The sequence below is a fragment of the Gossypium arboreum genome, chromosome 6 (genome assembly GCF_025698485.1).
Source record: "Gossypium arboreum isolate Shixiya-1 chromosome 6, ASM2569848v2, whole genome shotgun sequence".
Taxonomy (NCBI): domain Eukaryota; kingdom Viridiplantae; phylum Streptophyta; class Magnoliopsida; order Malvales; family Malvaceae; genus Gossypium; species Gossypium arboreum.
The window spans coordinates 90,970,714-90,990,601 of NC_069075.1; the positions used below are offsets into that span (position 1 = coordinate 90,970,714).

At 34.0% G+C, this 19,888-nt stretch overlaps 2 protein-coding genes across 2 annotated transcripts; one reads left to right on the forward strand and one right to left on the reverse strand.

The window, feature by feature from the left end:
* Positions 1–7,303: 7,303 nt before the first annotated feature.
* LOC108485897 (fasciclin-like arabinogalactan protein 3) lies at positions 7,304–8,597 on the reverse strand. Its single transcript, XM_017789742.2, has one exon. The coding sequence runs from the start codon at positions 8,391–8,393 to the stop codon at positions 7,521–7,523; it is 873 nt and encodes a 290-aa protein (XP_017645231.1). The 5' UTR covers positions 8,394–8,597; the 3' UTR covers positions 7,304–7,520.
* A 2,625-nt stretch (positions 8,598–11,222) lies between these two features.
* LOC108486000 (flowering-promoting factor 1-like protein 2) lies at positions 11,223–11,939 on the forward strand. The gene has a single exon (XM_017789831.2). The coding sequence runs from the start codon at positions 11,287–11,289 to the stop codon at positions 11,584–11,586; it is 300 nt and encodes a 99-aa protein (XP_017645320.1). The 5' UTR covers positions 11,223–11,286; the 3' UTR covers positions 11,587–11,939.
* The last annotated feature ends 7,949 nt before the right edge of the window (positions 11,940–19,888 follow it).

Genomic DNA, 19,888 nt, shown 5'->3' on the forward strand with positions numbered 1-19,888 from the left:
ATCACATAGATTTAAAGCTTACCAAGCTCAACCCGAAACATGACCATAGTGCCTATTCGCCATGAGCTCAAGGTACTTACCCGATCCGCTGTCCGAGATTAACTCGATAATGTCGCACACTCAGTGCCAATTGTAACGCAAGAGCATATAGTGAATCCGCACACTTAGTGCTATATATTTTCAGCTCGCACACTTAGTGCTATATAATTTTCAGCTCGCACACTTAGTGCTATATATTTTCAGCTCGCACACTTAGTGCTATATATTTTCAGTTCGCACACTTAGTGCTGTACAATTTTTAAACCCGCACACTTAGTGCCAATCTTGTCACCGTGTCCATTTATACCCGCACACTTAGTGCCGAGACCAATACCTTATGCATGTTGCTGCCTTTATACATTCAACAATGGCATCATTCCATACACATACATTTTCATTTACACATCAACTCATTTAAACACAATTGCGTATATATTATGGTCATTAACATCAACACCAAATATATGCTTAATGACTTACCTTGTGTTGGGCAAATAATCCCAAGTCGGCTACTCGATGACCTTCGATTTCCCTTGTTGGACGCCTCTCCTTTAGGATCTTGAGCTTAAACAATTAAATCAACCCATTCAACCACTTTGTAAAATATTTGTATCACACATTAAAATTTCATTTCATAGGATACACATGACAAATTCTTATCCTTCTACCCCATGCTTTTGAACTATTTGGTTCACAACCTTAGGCTATCACCCTATTGCCAACTATCCTAATCAAGGATAGTATCACAAGTGTGTGCACCCATATGGCCGAATGTGCAAGATTAAATTCAACACCACCTATGTGCTTAATTAGGTGGCGAATATACATAAGCACATTTAGCATTTGATACATTCGCCTTAGCATAGATTTCATTAAAAGTCCCTATTAGCCACTTCACCATCAATTATCTCATCTACTTAATATTTCATACTTATCATGCTAGCGAATATTACTTATTTAAGTTCAACACCCTTATATACCACACTAGCACCAAATATGATATCTAATTCTTCTCTTTCTCTTTTCATCAAGACAACCTATATGAACATTTAACTAATTCAAACTTCACCCTCTTAATGCCCATTATAGCCGAATGTACCAAGCATTTATCATTTTGCAACATGAATTCTATAGCATGGCGAATACTCATGCACATACACACACAACAACAAGAACTCAAGACCTAAAAATCTCCTTTTATTAAACATTTGAACTCACTCCTCTTCATGCTTCATTACAACAACATCAAAACACCAACCAAGAAAGACAACATCCATGGCGAATTTCATCTCCATCAAATAGCAAAAGAAATCTAAACCATGGGCTAGGTAGAACTTAAACTAACAACTAAAGCATGCATGCATCTCATGGAATATCATCAAACATACCTTAGTCTAGCAACCACCATAGCCGATTTTTCTCAAGCTCTTCCCCCTTCTTCCCTTGCTTCTATTCGGCCAAGACTACCAAAGGATGAACAACTATTTTCTTTTCTTTCTTTCTTTGTTTTTGTCACGGCAAAGGGGGCATCTACACATTTTTTTTTTGTTATCATCATTTTCTTTTTCCATTTCTTTAATACTAACTTTCTTATTTTATTGTTTCCTACATGCATCACTAGTCTAACATGTTGGAGACATGTTTCCACCCATAGCATGGCCGGCCATCATGCTCCAATTTGGCTAATTTGACATGCAAGGACAAACACTTTTCCATATGTATTAATAGGCCATTTAAAATTAGCCTATCATATTTCACCACGTCTCGCATTGATCCCTATTTTATAATTTCTCATACAATTGGTAAAATTAGAGAATGAAACTTCCACATGTGCATGTACACCCACAATAAGCATAGAATATAGCAATTAATTATTTTTATGACTCGGTTTTGTGGTCCCGAAACCACTTTCCGACTAGGGTCAATTTGGGGCTGTCACATCAGAGCTAGTTAAAATCGAGGAGTACAGACGTTCGTGAAGTTTTGGAATGATTTTTGAAAAAAATTCAAAAAAAATTCATGTATAAATTTTTTTTACAAGAATAGTGTAATGCAAGTTGTACTGAAATTCGAAAAAAAATCGTGTAAAAAAAAAGAAAGAAAAAAAAAAGGAAAAGATTTGAAATTTAAAAAAAAAGGAAAAAAAAAGAAAGAAGTTGTTTTGAAAGTGTTCAATTTGTTCCCGATCTTCCAAATCCATTTCTGCCCACAATCAACCCTTGCACCACACTTTCAGCGTTTCTTTTTTTTTCTTTTTTTTTCTTTTTTTTTCTTTTTTCAGCCTTCCCAATACCCAAACATCATCTACCTTTGTTAACCCTTTGAAACCGACCCCTAAGCTTGCTTTTAAGTCTAAACAAGTCTTCCACGAACTTCGAGAGGAGAGTTGAGTGGTAAACGGCACGAGAGTTGTAAGCTTATTAGAATGTAGAAAAAGCCAATATATCGAGTGCAAACATGAGTGCAGTGCCATCTTATTTTCCTTTGTAAGTGACTAGTGAGGCTTTGTGGTGAGGTTCAAACAATATGTCTTTAGGTTTCGAAAGAAAAGTTGCTACTGATGGTGGTTGGTCCGATCTATTATACCAAGCATCCAACCAAAGCGGAAGGCGACGCATTCATAGAAACCGAGGCTTTAGAGAGTATGAACATGTTGATGGCGATTTAAAGAGTAACAAGATAGCCATTCCACCATTTCAAGGTCGATCTGACCCGGGGCCATACCTTGAGTAGGAAAAGAAAGTAGAATTGATTTTCGAGTGCCACGACTACTCGGAGGGCAAGAAAGTGAAGCTTGTGGCAAACGAGTTCTTCGATTATGCCATGATTTGGTGGGATCAATTCACCACGACTCAGAGACGAAACGAAGAGCGGACGATATCAACTTGGTCCAAAATGAAAGCCGTGATGTGCAAGCGATTCTTCCCAACTTCCTACCATCGAGAGTGAATTTCTTCAAGCTAAAGGACAAAAATGAGATTGTCAAGGAGTTTAGCATCCAACGATTGTTTACGAAGAGATCCCTATCAAGATTCCTACTCAACAAGAACTTCGAGTAGAAATAACTCAAACTTCAAGTTTGAAGCCTATTACAGTAACGAACGAGAAGGTCCAAGTAATTCTTCATATGCGCAAAGGTATTCCTCCACAGAGATTCAATCTCGAAAAGATGATCGTATTTCATATGTGCATCCTTCATATCTTTCCCAACGAAAGGTTTTTCATTTTCATTCTTTTATGTTATCTCCCTCTTGTAATGAAATCAAAAAAGCATGTAAGAAAGAATTTAAAAAAGAAAAAAAAGAGTGAGAAAAAGCAAAACAAGATTGAAAAAGAAAAATAGTGCAAGCAAGAAAAACAAATTGAAAAAGAGAGTGAGAATGTGAAAGAGACAAGTGACATTGAGTTTTCAAAAATAAAAGAGATTGTGGTAAAAGAAAGAGAGTTTGAAAATGAGTTAGAAAAGGAAACGAATGAAAAATATGAGTGAGCAAGAAAATGTGAGTAATGTTTCTACTAACCAACATGCGAGTTGTTCTCGTATCGTTTTTTCTTTTCGGGCTTCTAAAGGTTCATATGACCGGTTCCAACTTCATTACCTTTCTAACGAGAGACAGTTTTAATTAATCGAGAAAGGTAAGATCGAAGTTGACGTTAATCCACAAATGCTTAAAGATAAGCAAGGTAAAGAATCTTTGGCAATCGAGTCATGACAATCTGATTTAAAAGTTGTTAATAAAATTTTCGATGACTTAATCTTTGAAAGATCTCATTTTGATTTGATTAATTGTCATTTTATAACTAATGTTGATGATTTCGTTCCAACTAGTGCCATGAAAAGTTTTTCTTATGATAAGTCTTACATTGGCAATTCTGTTGGTGACGTTGGATTGATTCAACATATGCAAACTTTGGATGAATGTGATAAAGATTATTCACATAAAAAGTTTGATCTGTTTGATTGTGATGGATACATGAAATCTTTGAATTTGTGTGCTAAATCCTCTTGTATAAACATGCCTTTTCGGATGAAATGTGAAAGGATTAACTGTTTGAATGTATGTATGCTTACATCTTCTTTGTTTAGCATATGTGGTAAAGAGTTTTCGCATAGGACGTCTAAGTTCATGAAAAATCTCTAAACCCTTGTGTGAAATACTCATGCATTTACATGTCAATTCGAAAGAGATTTAAGAGGTTTGATTGTTTGAATTTGTTTTTGCTTACATCTTCTTTATTTGGTATGTGTAACTTCTTGGTGGAAACAAAACTTTTGTTGCGTTATGGAACGGGTGATCAAAATCATGTATTCAAACCCGGAGCATGTTTTCTTGAGTCATTGTAAAGTAAAGGTCAAAATCAAATTTTTGATTCTAGAGGTTGTTCGATGCTATGCCATAAGGGATTTGCACATAATTTGCATGCTTATAACTTTAGTTTGCTTTGTTTTCCTACCATGTTACTAGTCAAGAAATATTTAAGTCAACAAGAAATGGTAAGAGAAAACCTTGTTTTTGATCCCAGTGAATATTATTCCATATCATTGTACAAAGGATTTGAGTCCTACAATGTTGTTTTCCAAGGTTATAATTTTCAAATGACTTGTGATTCTGGTTGGTTGTCATCAATGGATTTCTTGTTTCATTATGATAAGGTGAGACCAACTTCTAATTTTGATCCCAGGATTGGATTATGTGATTAATTGTTGATTCATTGCAGAAGGGTAAAATCAACTTCTGTGTTTGATCTCGACATTGGTTTATTTTCTCAATTTTTGAATAAGACGCTGAAAAGTTCTCTTGAGATTATAATTTCAAGTGTTACTAAACTATTTCATTCTTGTGTAGGTGACACTTCAAAATAGCTTCCTCCTAAAGAGGGAGGGCATGCACCTAACCTTTTTTCTTTTCGAGTTATGTGCAATTTTCAGATTCTTGGGAGCAATTTTATCAAGTTCACAAACCAAGGGGTTCGTGATGAAAAAAGATTTTTCGCGAGCAAGTGGCCCGATTTGAAGACAAATCGCTTTAAAGAGGGAGGGGATGATACGGCCACGCCCCAAGAACGCCCTTGGTCCAGCTCACCAAGCAAGGCTAGCAATCTTTTACAAGCTGATCAGCTCGATCCTAGCCTATTGAGCTTGATTCAGCTCAAATTTTAGCTCAACTTTAGCTTATTGAGCTCATTCTATCATTTTAATTTATGCACTTTAGTTGCTGGAATAAGCTTCAAATAATATTAGTTAATTTAGTTTAAGTTATTTAGTTTAAGTAATTAATGTGTCTTAAGTTAATTAATATGTCTAAGTATTTTTGGCATTAAATATGTCTTAGTTAATTAATTTGTATCAATTTGCACAGCCATTTAATTTGCCTAAAAACTATTTAATTTGTCTTAACTCAAACAACCATTTAAAGTGTCTTAAACTTAGGCAACTTAATTGAGCTAGTTAATGTGTCCTTACCGAATTTTAATTGATGTGTTTAGGTGATCATTCAGCTGAATTCAGCTGGTGCATGGACGGAATTAATAGGCACATGTGTTTGGAGCTGGAGCATTAAGCTAGTCTAGCAGCTGTTTCTCTTCTCCAAGGGGTTGTTCGTGAAGAGCAATGGACAATAAGCTGTTCACACAAGACCATTCAGCTCACAAAACGTTTTCATGCCATGGGAGCTATTCATTTTCATCCATTCACACTTGGAGGCTGTTGGAGATCAAGTGTTCACACCAATTTGGTTGTTCATGCATCACATTCCCATTAAAATTGGCTGCTACATTTCCGGCTTCCCAAGAAAGGAATAAACACATTCACCTTGCTGGAAAATTCCTTTCACCTTAGATGACCATTCGGATTTGTGCATTCACACTTGAAGGGCTGCTCATATTCGGTTTCACACCTAATGTCCATTGGAGCACTCAAGACATCATTTAACACCTTGAAAACCATTCAACTGATCAAAGCAGCTCATTAAAAGGCTTTTCACACCATTGGACGTTTTTGGAAGCTTCAAGGAAACTTCAACTTCATTAAGTTGATTTGATCTGTCCATTTAGTTTCTTTAATGACCATTGGTGTCTCCCATGCTAGGAAACTTCAAAAAACCTTCAAAGAAGCTTCAAGGGACGTTCTAGGAAGTTGCGAAGAAGTTTCAGCTCATTTAAGCTGAATATTTGCTACCCATTCAGCTCTCTAAGTGCTATTCGGCTAGCTAGGTGTTTAGCTATAAATACTTAGCCAATTTTATGTTGTTAAGACTTTTGCTCATTGTTGAATGTTTATAACATTTGTATGTTTTTCAACTCTCTTAATTTGTTTTAGACTCAGCTTGACTTATCTAGCTTGCTAATGGCGTCATTATGTTTCTTTGAACTTATCACTCCTAAACTGAGTGTGGCGTTCACCCTATTGATATCTTTGGTTCCTATCTTCCTAGATAGAGGGTTAAGATCCTATCTTCCATCTTCCATCCATATTAAGCATCGTAATACTTTCTATGGTATTGGTTCTTCCTTGGCATTAACCCCATTTTCCACCCATACTATCCTTCTTAACTTTACCTTAATTTCTTTGTTTAGCCAATATACCATTAACCTTTCTTAAACACTCTTTGAAACCCCTTTGTTTAAACCATCACTTAGCCAAATTTCATATAAACTCCAAATAGAATGGAACTTCTCATTTTAACGATCGGGCATCCAAACAACTAAAATCATTTCACCGAGGCGAGATCGTATCATAACAAGTGCCCTAGACTTAAGAAACCACATTGTTTTGAGTTGTTTTGATTTTCTGGGGTCCACTTTGGGTCTCAAGCACCTCCGACCACCCCTAACATCTTCAAAAGGGTTTTAAATTGTCTCTAAAGTCTTTTAATTAATCAAAACTTGGATCAATGATTTTATGAAAATGTTTTTAAATTTTCAAGTTTTGCAAAACTCTTATTTCTTTTAACCCGAATGACTCCACTTTAAGCCGATAAGCCTTAAACTTTTGGTTTATAAACTAAATGAGTTTTAACATGTTTTTAAAGACCCAAAATGATTTCAAAATTGTATATTACTCTTTCTTGAACATTGAGAATTGTTTTAAATAAATTTTATAAGGTTGTGAAATGATGTAGTTTCCCCAAATTTTTAATATATATATTTATTACATTTTTCTTTTTTCTTTTTTCACCTAAATACCCTATTTGTGGTTATATAGCTGTAGCGTAGAGCTGATAGCAGCAAGTATTGTTGTTACGAGACATGAAGGACGTGATAGTTTATTGATCAAGAAAAGTACTAGGAATTTTATTAAGATATCTGACATTAATATAAAACTAAGTAAATGGGAATCCTTAATTATACCTTGTCTATCAGTTATTGTCATAACGGGGATTAGGCTATTCTCAAGCCCGGCTTTCGTTATACTATATAATTAAGAATATAAAGCTAAAATATGTTATCGCTCTCCACTTCATCAATTTACCGTAACTTCCTCATAATGCTACTAAACTTGCGATCAATCCTATAACCGCTGCAACGCCTACCCTTAACCACACTACTCTAGAAGAAGCTGAAGGCGTAGGCTCTTCAGCGTTATCGTCGTTGTCGGAATCGGGCTCAGGAGGCGATTTCGACCTGGACTTCGCCTTCGCCTTCCCGGCCTTAGGAGATTCAGCCGGCGATTCTGATGGTGAAGGGGACTCCGCTTCATCTTCATCCTCCTCTTCCTCGGATGGACCAGGGGAACTGGGGGACTTCTTGGGAGCAGCGGCCGGGGGCTTGGAAGAACCCGGGGGTGGAGGAGGAGCAAGGATGGCATCGCCGAAGCCAGGAGCTACAATGGGTGTGCTAATGTGAAGCACAGATAAGTTGAAAGGCTGGGCGATGACAGACCCCAAAAGCTTACCAACTAGGGGTGCACCCTTCACGGCGGAGCCAAATACAACCTCACCCCGTGCTATCCTGGTAATGTTGACGAAACCTTGTTGATTTATAGCGGAACCAGTGGTTTGATACAAGGTGGTGAGGAGGGCGCTCTTCTTCCCCAGCTTTTGGATCTTTTGCCTATCGTAATAGTCGAGGATAATGTGATTCATGAGAATCTTCCTCAGTTCATCGCTGGACCTGTCTGTGATGGATTGGATGGAATTATTGTCCAGGGCTAGTATGGTAATGGTCTGGCGACGGTTTATAGCATCGGTCAGCTTGGTCTTACTGAAAAGATCGCTGAGAGTGCTGTAATCAGAGTACGGCGCAAGCGACTTAGTGATGTTTAAAGCTGTACAGGTAGTGGACAAGGCCAGCAAGATTGCAGCGATGAAGAAGACGAGGAAGGCTCCAGTATTGGCATTCGCACTCACACCCATTTCTGTGTGGAAAGCTGATTAAAACAAAGCCTGTTTAATCCTGCCTTACCACTTGGCCATTATGCCTTTACTTATACACGAACCTGGAGGCTGGACCGCTCTGAATCTGCCTACATTTCTGGGTTCCTTCACTCCGACCTGGTCCTTCCAACCATGTCTTAACTTCTGCTTTCCACATGTCAATTCTATATCATACAATTGGAACGTTTCCAATCCATGTTATTACTATTTTGGAGTTCCTCTTTTAATTTCATTTCATCCTAACCTTATTATTATCATTCATTCACAACTGAAAACAGAAAGTGTGTTTAGCTGTTGCGCCTAACATTTATGTCCGTGGTCAGCCCACCCCACTAAAAATATAGCCATTCAACTTTTTCAAATCTTTTATCCTTATCTAAAACACTTAAAAGCCATGTAGTTAGTGTAGGATGGAATAGAAGTTAAGGTCTACTAGTTGGAAATCTTTATCTATAACCAAAACCAAGACGGGGGGGAATGATAAGCCAAAGATATCTTATATATATATATAGTGTGTAGATTGGCCGATAGACGATTTAGCAAAAGATATATATATATATAATGGGTAATGAAGGGTCTGTGTCATTTAGGAATGGTGGCATGCTTAAAGAGGAGCACAAATAAAGAAGAAGAAAAACTAAAGGCAAGGCAGCCCCTTGTGTCTGAATGGTTGATAAAGGCATGCACAATCACTTGCACAAGCCATTATCCCTTCTCCTTGCCAGTTAAGACTTGGGAGGACCACCATTGACTCAAAAACTCGAAAAGGAGGTTCTGGAACATCATTAATTCTAATTGTATATGTGTGACCAAAAATGATTCACTGATTAAAGAAAAATAAATTTAATTCTTAAACAATTTTTGAAAAAGAGCTCATGATTTTCAATAAAAATAGTAAATATTATTATATTAATAAAATTTTTAATTTTATTTTTAAAAATATCAAGATTATAATTTCCAATAGTATATAATAAATTATTACTATAATTTAATTACTTAATATTACAATTTTATTTTAATAATAAATTTTAATATTAATTATACTTTTATTATTAATATTTTATTAATAATAATTTCTATTAATATTTTAATAATAAATATATATATTACAATTTATAAGTATTTAATAATAAATATTTTATGATAATATTTTGATTGTATAAATATTTCTATTTGTTTAAATCCAATTGAGATTCCTATATTCCTCCACTCTCGTACATTTAATTTTAATTAGGCATTTGTTATCATTAACTTTTATAAGATAATATAGTTATTTTTAGATAAATTTTGGTTGTCAAAAGACAATTTTTCAATAATATCTTATAACAAATACAATTTATATTGTATTTATTTTACTTAAAGACTTTCAAAAATAATTTAAGAAAATTTTCCAAAATGTGTGTTAATGTAATTCTATTCATGGCGCTCTGAATTAACAGTCTTGTGTAAAAAATATTTTATAAAAATTGGACTTGGTCTTAATTCTTGAAAAAATCTAAATAAGCATTATTGAATGTAATAATAAGGAACTTTGCATCTTCACCAAAAAAATTTTTAAGAATAACAGTCACATTTTATATATCCTACACAGAATAAAAAAAAATTATCCAAACAACTGTAAATGAGGAAAAATACAAGAAAGGAAAAGAAAAGTAGAGTTCATAATGTAGCATAGGACGGATATCGAAGACAAAGTTCATGGTAATAATAGATTTGACTAGACAGGCATGAAGGACCATCCGGCTAGCTACCCCATGTGATGCCATGTGGGTTATGTTGCATTTTTTACCAACTAAAAACATTGAGGATAAATTTCTAGTCTCTCATATAAAGATGACTAAAACCTAATGTTGTGGTCCTGTTTTCACTTTGCTGCTTTAGGCTCCAATGATTTTCGAATTGACTTTGATTTCTATATCAACATTAGTTTTTAATTAAATAGATTTCCTTTTCCGGTGTTCACACAAGTTTTCATTCATTATACAAGTACGGTAATTAGAGCGGATAGATATCTAGTAGTGTGACGGGCAAGGGTGCTACCCCTCTTAAAAATAGAAAATTGTCTCTTTACAAATTATAAAATTTTCTTAAATTCTAAAATTCACTTATAACTTCTTCAAACTAAAATTAGTAAAAGTTTATGTTAATACAATATCAACTTTTCCATACTATTGCCATTTTTCAGTCATCAAAACTCAAAACCCTATTTGTAGCAATATAATTAGTTGATGTTTAATGAAATATAAGGAAGGGGGGGTGGGTATCTTCTGCCTTTCACCAAAATCAGTCCAAGGACAAAAATTGTGCGGCGTGCGGCTTTCTTTCACGTGGACATCTCGTGATGTTAATAATAAGTGAGCTGGCTTCAACCAGCGATAGAATATGCAGACATACCTTCCACTGCTATACTTTTCAAAACGATTCCAATGAGTCACCCTATTATATAACATAAAACAAGATTCCATGCTCTAAAAGCAATGAAAACTTACATAACATACATATATATTTTTTTATATAAATAAGAAAAATTAGATTCTTTGTCAATCTAAAAACCACACCCCCACGGATGGTATGTGTACCCTAAATTACATCCTAAAGGCATCCATGTACCCTGTTATTTAAACCCATGGTGTCCCACAATATCTGGATTCTCTACCAAAACCAAACATGTCCATCATCAACTCTTCTTTCTTTACCTTTCCATATCATTATTTCATGCTCCTCTTGTTTTAATGTGTCCCCCTCGACACACACATGTATTTATGTATATATATAGACCCCCTCGCCTCCCCTTCTTCCCTCACCACCAACAATCTACAGTAGTTTTCTTTCTTCTTAATTCCCCTTTATAGAAAAGAAAAACAAAACAAAAATGTCAGGAGTGTGGGTGTTTAACAATGGTGTATACCGGTTGGAAAGCAGTCCGAAGAGAAGGGTGTTGGTACACTTACCATCAGGTGAGGCAGTATCATCCTACTCATCTCTTGAGAATATATTGAGAGGATTGGGGTGGGAAAGGTACTACGGGGGTGACCCTGACTTCTATCAATACCACAAGCACTCTTCCATTGACCTCATTTCACTTCCTAAGGACTTTTCCAAGTTCGGCTCCGTTCACATGTATGACATTGTCGTTAAGAATCCCAATGTCTTCCACGTACGGGATATGTAAGCTATGTACCTTAGTATATGCACTGCAGCCTTCAGCTCGATCTCTGTTTTCTCCCCCGTTTCTGAGGCTGCTTTTATTTCATATGTTAGGCCAATATATATATACCATAGTGTGTGTTTGTGTGTGTGTGTGTGTGTGTGTGTGTGTATGTGTGTTTAAAATCGGTTCCACTAGGATTTTAGCAGGTCTCTCTTCTTTACGACCTGCTATAGCTAGTTGGTATAATAAAGTGGACTAGTTTGTGTCTGTGTTGTGTATGTATTTATGGCTTGCTTTGTTTGACGTCCGTATGTACATATTTGCGATCTTTAATAATAAAGAAGTCATGGAGTTGACAGCAGTTTGAGATTGCATCACAACTTTATGCCATGTCAGCCCGCTGCAGTTGTTTTGTCGAGAGACATGACGGCTAAAAAAGTGTGAGCCCCGCAAAATCATTTTATCATTTCTTCTTACCGTTTGCTGCTAAATTGCATCAAACGTATACTCTTTTAATCATCACACAAAACTTTGGTTTCGAAAGGGTTAATTTTAAGAAATATAAATATGGAAAATAAATTCAACCGTAAAAATTAACAAAATATTATCTCTTAGTATATAATCTATTCTATTCAGAAATAATGGCTACATGGGTTTTGATAAACTAACAAATTTAATTGAGAGAAAGAACTATTTTGTTAATCCTTGCATTCTAAAACTAATATTAAATACACTGGAAAATTACACAACTATTTTCTTTTCAAACTAATAACAATTTCTAGTGCATGATCGCATACACAAAGTCTGATAAAATTAAGGAGAAGAGAGTGTGGGGAAGTTGAGAATAAATAGAAAAGGAATTAGCCCAAGGGATTAAACTTGAAAATATTCCTCATTAAATTCATCTTAAAGGGAGAACAATCAGTTGACAAATAGACAAACTAAGAATACTGATTATACATGAGATATTTGGAGAGCTAATTGATGCTCGAAATTTCTTTTAATTGATTCACTTACTCATCTCTATCTAATTAACTCAAATAAATTTGGAACATGCTTTCTCACCCTAAGTATTGGTCACATTTTGCTGTTTGTCCCTATACTATGCATTTATTATTGATGGAGTCTCTCTATTATAACTTGATCATTTTTAATTTGAAATTTCAATCTCAACTTAAACAATACATGTTAATTGATTAGCTAAAAATATCATAGTTTTCCTAAGAGAATTATATGAAAATAGCAAGTTGACATGACATAATACATATAATAATATATTTGACGAACAAAATTTTGAAAATAATATAATTTAATGACAATCATTTAGATAGAATTGAAATTTTAAAATTTTAAAAATCAAATTAAAATACAAAGGTTAAATTCACAACTTTTACATTATACAAGGACTGATATAAGAAATGGACCAAAGTGTTGATGTAATGAGGATAAAATCATAAACTAGAATCAGAGGTGTCCTGATCCAAGATTAGGGTGATCCCACAATGGCAAAGAGGTCCCGAATCGAGCAGATGGGGCATCATGTGAAGTGGATCGCAACAGTTTATTCAAAGCCAAGAAATTGATTTTCATGTGTTTCAAATGACATGTCACTCCACCAAAGGTGATTGCAGGCTAAGATGTGAGTGCATGTGGACAGTGGACCTTCTCTCTTTATTTCAATATATAAAAATTGGAATCCCAAACAAAGTGACCACACTCACATTGCTTGATGTTACACTTCCAATGTGTAGGTTTTTTATACATAAATCATGTTTTAATGGTCAATATTTCTTTTCAACTTTAATTCTAGTTTACACAAATTAATAAATAACATATAAAAATATAATAAAAATATTTTCAAAAATAAATATAATAATTAATAACAAAATTAAATATCAATTAATAATAAAATTAAAGTAATTATATTTTACTAAAATTATATGGAGAAAACATAACTGATGAGGACTTGTTAGAGAAAATATTTTCAACCTTTTATGATACTAATGTGCTCCTACAGCAGCAATACCATGAAAAAGGTTTTAAAAGGTATCCTGAATTGATTTTATGCCTTTTGCTGGCTGAACAAAATAATGAGCTGTTGATGAAAAATCATGGAATTCGTCCGGCTGGTTCTGTACCATTCCTTGAAGTGAATGTAGCAGTACACAATAATTATGAAAATAGAAAATATAGAGGTCACGGCTGTGGTCGTGGACGTGGTGGAGGACGTGGTCGAGGACGTAATAGTAATCGTTATTATGGTGGCATAACAATGATATACTTCTAACCACCAAAAAAAGAATAAGAATGAATGACAAGAAAGAAGTGGCCAAAATAATCCTTCAAAGATTGTTGAAAATAAATGCTACCGATGAGGTATGAAGAGACATTGGTCACATACTTGTCATACATCTGAGCATTTAGTGAAACTTTATCAAGCATCTAATAAAAAGAAGGGAAAGCATATGGAGACAAATTTTATATCCCAAAATGATGAAATGGAGGCAAAAGATGAAGATATTTACTATAATACTAAAACTGACCATGCCTACGAGGGTGATAAATTTAATGATCTTAATAATATAACTCACCTAGATGTGATAGATTTTTTTGAGAATCATTAGAAAAATTGATGTTATTTTGACATTTTTATGTTGTTTTAAGTATGTTTTATTTTCTTGCATAAAGAATAATATATATATTTAATAAATATTTACAATATTTCTCATATTATATTTTGTTTGTTTTTTATGAAGAATATGAATATTCAACAAAACTTAGATGGACCCTGTAACACCCATAACCTTTATCCGTCTCCGAAAAAGGTTACGGAGTATTACCGTACTTTACAGACTAATTATGAATATTTCATTATATTTATTTTACAAATCAAGAATCAATTATGTAACACTCATAAAGTCCTTTTGATGGGCTCTCAAGGCCCAAAATACACCTTAGAAGTGAATCGGGACTAAATCGGACACTCAGAGAATTTTTCCTAAAATTTTAAAATTTTTCTTAGGAGCAAGGGACACACGCTGGTGTGGCCGGCCGTGTGGGCATTCGATGTGAGGCATACGGCCGTGTCCTAGCCCGTGTCCTTACTCGTGTAACTCTCTAACTTGGATCATGCGGCTAATCACACGCTCGTGTGCTAGGTCGTGTGCTAAAACCTGAGCATTCTGTTTCAAAATTTTAAGGTGCAGGGGACACATGACCAGACTACACACCCATGTGCATGGTCGTGTGTCACACACGGCTGAGACACACCCCCGTGTCTTTGCCTGTGCGGATGAAAATAAACTATTTTAAGGTCACTTTCATCATCATTTTTGACATCAACCTACACACAACATTTAAATACACTAATATTTCCTAACGAAGCAATCAAAACCAACCAATACATGTTCTAAACATAGTATAACATTACATATACATCAATTACTTATACTTACCCATTTAACTCATTTCATTGATTTAACAAATTCTACTACTAATTACACACATACAAACATTTAAGATTCACAACCACAATTCAAACTATTTCATTGCCAAACCAGCACTATACATGCCATATAAACCAAAATTTACATTTCAAAAACTACCGAATTAAACTGGATAGTGTGGCTTGATATGTTGATCCAATCTCCCGATTACACGTTAAACTACAATAACATAAAACAATACAATTAAGCTTAATGAAGCATAGTAAGTTCAATAGATTAAACATTGATCTTACCGAACTTAATATAATAAACTAACTTATAAATAAATCATACATTCTCCCTGTCAAATACAACAATAGTCAATGAACACACTTCCTTCAGATTAATATCATTAATAATCAATATATCTTTCAATTTATTCACATAGGTCTTTGACCAATTTTTACTAAATCGAGGAATGACTTACGGATATGAGTACATCATTTTCTTTGTGCCATAGTCCAACTATGGTCTTACACATGCATTGTCATAGCTCAGCCATGGTCTTACATTCGTAATGTTATAACCCAGTTATGGTCTTATCATCAGAGTGTCATAGCCCAACTATGGTCTTACATATAAACACTGCCATAGTCCAACCATGGACTTATATTCATAGTGCCATAACCCAGTTATGGTATTACCTGTCAATTCATCTTTTATATTAATGTCATAGCTCAGCTATGGTCTTACATATAAACATTACCATGGTCCAACCATAATATTATCTGACAATTCATCCTTTACTATAAAACGATTGTACTCTATCCTGCATTCTACTTATTTTTAACATTCATTTCAATTTCATATTTTAACAATAAATTTTAATTTCGATAATAAAAATATGAATAAATACATTATATCATTCATAAATTAATAAATAATCATGAAAGTTTAACCATACGAACTTACCTGGGCTGAATTGTAAGTTTGTAGTACTTAGAGACTATTCTGCTAATTTTCTTTTTTCTCGTTGATCTACAGACTCTTGATATGAAGTAAAATAAATAAAATCAGCTTAAAACCTTCTCCTATGGCGTTTTTGGCTGATAAATTGAAGAAGAATAACCTAGAAAAGTTTAGAATTCAATTTATTTAAGTTAATTTCACAAAATTTACAATTTTGCCCTTTAATCACATGATTTTTGTTTTCTTTTCTACTTATGCATCCTCATGCCTTTATTTTAGGCATAATTGCTCTTTAAGTCCTTCCTCATCTAACATTTAGGCTATTTTATCACTCTGGCAAGATTTGCACCTTTTTCAATTTAGTCATTTTTAATTAATTAACTATCAAAACGTTAAAATTTTCTAACGAAATTTTAATACTAATTTAATGACACTTCGTAAATATTTATAAAAATATTTACAGCTCGGTTTATGAAATTGAGGTCTTGATACCTCGTTTTCAAAATCACTTAACCTAATAATTCCTTTTAAAACACAAATCATTAATTCAAAAGTTTTCCTAAAATCACATTTAACTCATAAATAATAAATAATAAAATTTTCAAACTCATTTATCGGATTTAGTGGTCTCGAACCACTATTTCTGACTCCACTGAAAATTGGACTGTTACATACCCAAAATCACTTGAGACATGTATCTTGTAGATAGTGCTACAACACATATGATAGTCAAAGATAAAAAAATATTTTTCTCATTTGACAATGAGTAATACCCATGTTAATACAATATCGGATAGTTCAAAACTTATTGAAGGCTCTAGAAGAGCTATTATATTATTACTTAAAGGTATAAAATTTGTCATTGATGATGCTTTATATTTCACTAAGTCTCAAAGAAGTTTATTGAGTTTTAAAGATATTCGTCTTAATGGATATCATATTGATACTATGACTGAGAAAAATATTGAATTATATATTACAAATGTTGAATATGGAAAGAAATATGTTTTGGAAAGGCTGCCTACTTTTTCATCAGGTTTATACTATACACATATTAGTGCAATTGAGTCACATGCTACTACAAACCAAAAATTTGTAGAACCACATACTTTTACTATTTGACATGACCGATTAGGCCATCCCAAATCTATTATGATACAAAGAATCATCGAGAATTCAATTGGACACCCATTAAAGAACCAAGAGATTATTGAATTCAAGGATTTATCTTGTATTGCTTGTTCTCAAGGAAAATTGATTATATGTAGGCTCATTCATCCAACATGTGGACCATTCAGATATTTTATGGTATTAATAGATGCATCTAGTAGGTGGTCACGTGTGTGTTTATTATCGACTCGTAACATGGCATTTGCGAGACTACTTGCTCAAATAATTCAATTAAGAGCACAATTTCTAAATTATGCAATCAAAACTATTCGTCTTGATAATGCTGGTGAATTTACATCCCAAGTTTTTAATGATTATTGTATGTCAATTCGGATAAAAGTTGAAAATCTTGTGGCTCATGTTCACACACAAAACGATTTAGCTAAATCGTTTATCAAATGCCTCTAACTAATAGCTCGGCCATTGCTTATGAGAACAAAACTCCCTCTTACAGCTTGGAGATATGCTATTTTGCATATAGCAGCACTTGTGCGCTTAAGGCCAACAAGTTATAATAAGTACTCTCCATTACAATTGGCTTTTGGTCTGGAGCCAATATTTCCCATCTTAGAATTTTTGGATATGCAATATATGTTCCAATTGCTCCACCACAACGCACAAAGATGGGTTCTCAAAGGAGGTTGAAAATATATATTGGTTATCAATCTCCTTCTATAATTAAATATGTTAAACCATTAACTAGATATTTATTTATTGTACGGTTTATTGATTGTCATTTTGATGAAACAATATTCCCAACATTAGGGGAAGAGAAAATACAACTGGTAAAAGAAATTACATGGAATGGATCATTATTATCTCTATTAAATCCACGCACAAGTCGATGTGAACAAGAAGTTCAAAGGATCATACATTTGTAAAACATCGCCAATCAACTACTAGATTCATTTATTGACCTAAAGAGAAATACAAAATCTTACATACCAGCTGAAAATGCTCCAATACGAATCGATATCCCAATAGGGAAAATTGCTAGTGCAAAAGAAAGTACTCCATACCTGAAGTGTGGAAGGCCAATTGGTTCCAAAGATAAAAATCCTCGTAAAAGGAAATAAACAATTATTCAAGATGGTAATATTGTAGAGGCAAGTGCCCAAGAAAAGGCCAAAGATATAACTAATCAAAAAAAAAAACCCCAAAAGAGGTTTAGGTACTTGAAAATGGTGATAATGAAGAAATCTCAATAAGTTATGTTACTTCAGGAAAAAGATTGAACTGAAAAAATATAGTTCTCGACAATAATTTTACCTATAATGTTGTTATTGAAATAGCAAAAGAAAATGAGGATCCTGAGCTTAAATCTATTAAGGAATGTAGAAATAGAAAAGATTGGCCAAAATGGAAAGACGCAATACAAGCAGAATTAAATTCACTTTCTAAACGTGAGGTTTTTGAACCTATAGTCCAAACACCTAAATATGTAAAGCTGGTAGGATATAAATGGATATTTGTGTGAAAACAAAATGAGAAAAATGAAGTCGTAACATATAAAGCACGACTTGTAGCACCCCGATGGTTGTACGATCGTTAAATGTGAATAAAGATCAATTTCATCTTTGCGAGAATGATGAAGAGTTTCTTGGTCCTGAAGTACCATATCTAAGTGCCATAAGGCATTGATATATCTTGCAAACAATACAAGACCTGATATAGCTTTTTTTGTAAACTTGTTAGCAAGATTTAGTTTTTCTCTAAGATGTAAACATTAGAATGGAATTAAACATGTATTTCGATATCTTAGAGGGACCACTGATATGGGGTTATTTTATTAAAATGATCCAAAATCCCTGTTAGTTGGTTATGCTAATGCTGGATATTTATCGGATCCACATAAAGGTCGATCTCAAATGGGATATTTATTTACATGTGGAGGTACTGTCATATCATGGCGTCGACAAAGCAGACATTAGCTGCTACCTCTTCAAATTATACTGAAATAATTGCAATGCATGAGGTAAGCCGAGAGTGTGTTTGAATAAGGTTATTAACCCAACATATCCAGAAGATATGTAATTTGTTTTTACAGGAAAATATGTCAACTATCTTATATGAAGATAATGCAGCATGTATAGCTCAATTAAAGGGTGGTTATATCAAAGGTGATAGAACGAAACATATTTCACCAAAATTATTCTTCACTCATGATCTTGAGAAAAAAGGTGTGACACCCCTAATTTGACCCTAGTCAAAAAGTGGTTTCGGGACCACAAAAAAAAAATCGAGTCATAAAAATAATTAACCGTCATATTTTATGACTATTATATGTGAATACGAATGTGTGAAAGTTTTAAGCTTTGATTTAGTAAATTGCATGTGAATTTAGTCAATAGGACTTATGTGTGACACTTTTGAAATGTGATAGGTCAAAACATAAGGATCTATTAGTGCATGACATAAAAAGGGTGGACTTGCATGTCAATTTCCCCCCTAATTAGTAGTGGCCGGCCATGAGCATGAGAATGGACAAAATGTTATGGGGTGAAACATGTTGGAAACATGTTGTGTTAGTGTGTTATAGGAGAAAGAATAAAATAAAGGGTTAGTAATAAAGAAATGAAAAGGGAGGGGTGATGAGAACAAAGTTGTCTCATCCATGTTCCCCCCCCCCCCAATTGCCGTGACTTGAGAAAGAAAGAAAAGAAGAAATTGGTTCTTCTTGGCCGTGAATTGAAGGAGGAAGAAGAGGGGAAGTTCGGCCAAGGTGGTTCTTAAGATTAAGGTACGTTCAATGTTGCTTT